At 35.3% G+C, this 4,612-nt stretch overlaps 1 protein-coding gene across 2 annotated transcripts; it reads right to left on the reverse strand.

Annotated features, from left to right (window-relative positions):
- Positions 1-1,240: 1,240 nt before the first annotated feature.
- On the reverse strand, positions 1,241-3,684 carry LOC113742035 (cysteine-rich receptor-like protein kinase 25). Of its 2 annotated transcripts, none has more exons than XM_027269718.2 (5): positions 2,758-3,684; positions 2,458-2,668; positions 2,117-2,348; positions 1,845-1,995; positions 1,241-1,760 (listed from the first exon to the last, which is right to left on the reverse strand). In XM_027269718.2, exons 1-5 carry the CDS (start codon positions 3,649-3,651, stop codon positions 1,455-1,457), a joined length of 1,794 nt encoding a protein of 597 aa, XP_027125519.2. In that variant the 5' UTR covers positions 3,652-3,684; the 3' UTR covers positions 1,241-1,454. The 2 variants fall into 2 exon arrangements, with proteins under 2 accessions (XP_027125519.2, XP_027125518.2); XM_027269717.2 differs by having other exon boundaries at positions 2,117-2,354; positions 2,758-3,682.
- Positions 3,685-4,612: the final 928 nt, after the last annotated feature.

Raw genomic sequence — 4,612 nt, forward strand, 5'->3', positions numbered from 1 at the left:
CGGTGTGTTCTTAGTACCTACAATTAGCGACTCTTATCGCGTTGCCTAGCTGCAAGATAGCATTTTTCGCGTTGCCTAACCCCAATTGGTCTGGGTTGGTTATAATCTTATAGGTTTGGAGCAACAGCAAGAAAGAACTCTCGGTGGGGATTCTGGAATAAAGTTAGCTTTCTGTGTTACTCTGCCTTTCTGCATTATCAACGACCTTCAATTTGACACAGTTTTATTATAACGCTGTATGAATTGATTGATTATATCGTTTATCTTTTCATACTCAATTTTATTTCTTCTCACAATGTACTATTGTTTGTTCAACAAAAAAACCTCCTTCCCCACAGGCATCAAACACCAGCGCGATGCGCAGGCACTTCCCCCTAGTAATATTATACATTTATGAAATAGTGTCATTGCTTTTCTTTTGATCTCTTGATCAACATACTAAAAAATGATATTTGAAAAAATATATTTTTGATATTCAATTTACATGGAATATTTAAGCAATGAAAAATAGGTTAAAATTGTGACTAAATTTGCAATGACTAATCAGATGTCAAAACTTGGTCAATTTTATATGAGATTTTATGTATAACTAACACAAATAATTAAATATATTATGAATAGTATTGATTTTTAAAAATAATTTTTAAATTAATTTTATTGAAATGTAATGGAAAGAAATTCTCTCCAATGCAATAGAGAGGAGTCTAGTAACAAATTAAATATAGGTACCTCCCTTTGTCCTGTTCTAAATCTATTTTGGGATAATTTCAAAAACTTCTCCTCAATCTTTCACAATTTTATTTTGGAGATGTTATTGGCACTCTTGAAAAAGTTTCTAACACTCCATTCCCCCTTTATACTTTTATAAAGGGAGGATGGAGTGCTAGAGATTTTTTTAGAAATGCTAATATCATTTTCTTTTTACCCAGACCTCTTGAGATTTGAAAAATTAAACTAACCTCCTTTGATATTACAAAAAAAAATTGTATTAGCCTTTATAAAATCTTGAACACCTGACAATCTCACTTCATTTAGTGATCTTTATTTACAATAAGCAACTTTCAAGTCTCAATCACATGCTCATCTTGTTAAATCTTGTTAAATCCTCGTGTTAAACTTCGAATATTCACAATTGATTTTTATTTCCAATCATCAAATTCCATCAATTTTTTCTCCCTTAAATAGAGGTACTTTTCTTCCTATAAATATTTACTATATAATTTGTGTAACAAATGAGACGGAAGCAATATGGAATATTCAATAAATTTTTTATACTTACATCATCATATAATTTAAAAAAAAAAACATCATCATATGATTTAAGGAAGGTTTCAATAATTATTAAAACCTCTGGGGAGGTTCCTAAAATTATACCTTCTGTCTCAAAGAATAAAATTTGTCCCAACTCCCAACTTGTGTAACAAAGCAAGAATATACGCCTGGTCAAGGAAGAATCATCGGCCCACTTTATCTGAAACTGTGATGGTGTTCACAGAACAAAATTCTGGATTTTCACGTAACTTGGCTTTGTTGAGGCTTATAATTTCAGAAAAAGCTGGTCGCTTAGGAGAGTCAAGTACCATTGATCCATTGAGGAGCATAGCTGCCACATCTAACATTGTTGGTCTATCTGCTGCATTTTCTTGCACACATAACAAGCCAACACGAACATATTGTAGTGCTTCACTCCTTGGAATCTTTTCATCCAAACAAGAATCAATGATCTCTGAAATTCTTCCTTCTGTCCATAAATCCCACACCTGAAATGTGACAAATGATCATTCTCAAAGGATTGGAGTAAAGGAACTGCACCAAACTGAAACTGAAGTGTATAGGCTACATACGTGTCCGATTAAGTTTAGGTGACGATCCGAATCACAGAAAGAAGTGTTCTTCTTTCCGCTTATGATCTCAAGAATCATGACTCCAAAGCTAAATACATCAGACTTCTCGGAGAAGATCCCGTCCATGGCATATTCAGGAGGCATATAACCACTTTTTTTTTTCCTCGCAAAAATCAATTATCCCAATTAGCTTAGGTAAGATATCAGAAAATGGATATTACTAGGAAGCAATACATTGAAACGATAAAGAAGATGATATTCCTTCAACTTACTATGTCCCTACAATGTTCTTTGTACTTCCGCGCAATTCATTCTCTCCAAAAATTCTGGCAGTTCCGAAATCTGAAATTTTTGGATTCAGGTCCGCGTCCAATAAAACATTGCTCGTGTTCAGATCTCTATGGATGATTTTTAATCTGGAATACTTGTGGAGGTACAGAAGCCCTTGAGCTGCCCCTTCAACAATTTTCAACCGTCTTTTCCAATCCAATGTATCCCGCTTTGCTGCATCTTTAGACAAAGTAGACCCAATATTTTTAGAGTATTCTGATAGTTGTAACCATAAATTAGATAAGCCAAAACATATCAAGGTAAATGGAGTGCTGAAACTTACCAAAAAGTACTGAACCTAGACTGTTATTCGGCAAGTACTCGTATACTAATAAACGCTCTCCTTTTTCAATGCAATAGCCCAAAAGTTTAACAAGGTTCCGATGCTGCAGCTTTGAGATCACTTTGACTTCATTCTTGAATTGTTCAATTCCATGTCCTGACATTCTATTCAGTCTTTTAACAGCAATCGCTAGCCCATTAACCAGCTTACCCTGAATTCCATGTATCTACGTTAAAACTAAGCAAATAAATAGGGTCTTTAGACTTGAAAATAAATTGTTTCGAGACATATTTATGTTACCTTGTAGACAGGACCAAATCCTCCTTGGCCGAGTTTATTTTCCTCAGAGAAATGATCTGTCGCAATATCTATGCTTGTAAAACTGAAGAACATTGATTCATCATCCCCTTTGTCATCAAGCTCTGGCGTTTCTGAACCCATGCTTTGTCGACGATATCTTAGTATTCTCGACCGCAGTTTGCAAAATAGTATAGCTGTCAGAAAAGCGGCAACAGAAGCACTAACAACATATAACACTACCCTTGAACTCTTCGATTTCTTTCTTCCACTGGGAGGTCCAATAAGAAATGAAGGAGAACCAGGAGCGAGAGGAAGTGAAGGGCCAGAAGCAGCAGCCTGCATACTTGCTGTACTTTTCTGGCTCAACAGAGAAATCTCAAGTTTCATTCCAGATGATAGCCGAGTATGATGAGAAGGATAATCAAAGCTTTGCCAAACGGTACGCCCAGAACTTGATCTCAGGACTAAGTTCCCGTTATCAAGCAGAGTTGCTCTAGTCTTGCTGATCATAACTTTCTGTTCAGCATTCACAGTGAATACTGCAACATGTGGGTTTCCCTGGCTATAAACCTCTAGCCTTCCACTTTCATTCATGGTTATGGCTGAAATTCGAGGCCTGGATGGTGCAGCCAGATAACTATTGGCAGCCCAGACATTGACTGAATGCTTCAGATACACGAACTGAATTACCAAGATTGAAGAAGAATGGTCACTCAAGAACCGAAAACGCTGATTGGAGGACTCCAAGATCTCTCCATTTTGTAATTTTAGAGATTCACTAACTCCTAGTGTGTCTTTAGCTCCAGAAAGTGTACATGTTATGGCAATAAAGTAAGCAATAATACAAGAAAATGTTACCAAATGGCTGTTTGATGTACTGATCATTCTTGCCATTCCAATAGGGCAACACTCATATCACTAATGCTTCTTGATTTTCCCTTCTCTACATTCGAATCATTAAGTAGGAGTTGAAACGCCTTGCTCCAATGCTAGTCTATTTGCTACAGGCTGACAACGAATCAGAGTTTGTCCGTAGTTAGAAACCAAGCCAATTACGCATTGACCGTTCCTACCATAGGCCTGCTGTCCGTGTCTAGTCGAGAAATTGACACATCATGAACTGGCCATGGTTGAATTGATTGTGGTCCAAAACCATTTGGACTAAGAAGCACAGACCACGCGCTTGGCAAGGAGTACTCGCCAGGCCTGAGAAAAATTCTACACTACAGCAACTGTACGTGCAATTCTTCATTCGAATTTAATTAACTTTTGTCTTCACTTCTCCCATTTTGGTATTTGCAGCACTTTTATGAAAGGCTTGCCATGTTACTAAATTCTAATGTGATCTTTCAAATGTTACACTAGGTCTCACTTACACTCATTCTCCCTAACAATTTTGATTTTATAACAGTACTAGTTTCGTTCTTGGTTCATTTACAACGGTGATTTGTATTTTTCATATTTTTTTATTTTTTATTTAACAGAAAATTTTATAAGACAACTTAAAATGCTAGTGTATAAAAGTGAATAAGACAACTTAAAATTTTATAGTATTTGTAATACAAGGATTCAAATTAAACACATTAAAAATGGTTAACTTATAACAACTTAATATTTAATTGTAATTGAATATTATCCTGTAGTTGAATTACATTTAGTCTAATTAATAGTGGTAAGTTAACATATGAGTGAAGGATGTGTTGTACACAATAAGTGCAATTACATATGTGATTGTTTCATGACTAAAAGGAAATTCAAAAGCAACAAACTAATACTTGATGAACTAAATTTCTATTCGAAGTATTAAATGCTAAGATCAGTAAATTTGGAGAGCACTTACAACACCATGATTACA

This window comes from Coffea arabica, chromosome 4e (assembly GCF_036785885.1).
Source record: "Coffea arabica cultivar ET-39 chromosome 4e, Coffea Arabica ET-39 HiFi, whole genome shotgun sequence".
NCBI lineage: Eukaryota > Viridiplantae > Streptophyta > Magnoliopsida > Gentianales > Rubiaceae > Coffea > Coffea arabica.

Bases quoted from the DNA above. Each gene is read 5' to 3' on its own strand.
- LOC113742035 (XM_027269717.2), bottom strand. From the start codon at position 3,651: ATGGCAAGAATGATCAGTACATCAAACAGCCATTTGGTAACATTTTCT. The intron at 2,669-2,757 runs GTAACATAAATA...CATGGAATTCAG, and splicing joins GATTTGGTCCTGTCTACAAG to GGTAAGCTGGTTAATGGGCT. The intron at 1,761-1,844 runs GTATGTAGCCTA...GTCACATTTCAG, and splicing joins ACCTAAACTTAATCGGACAC to GTGTGGGATTTATGGACAGA.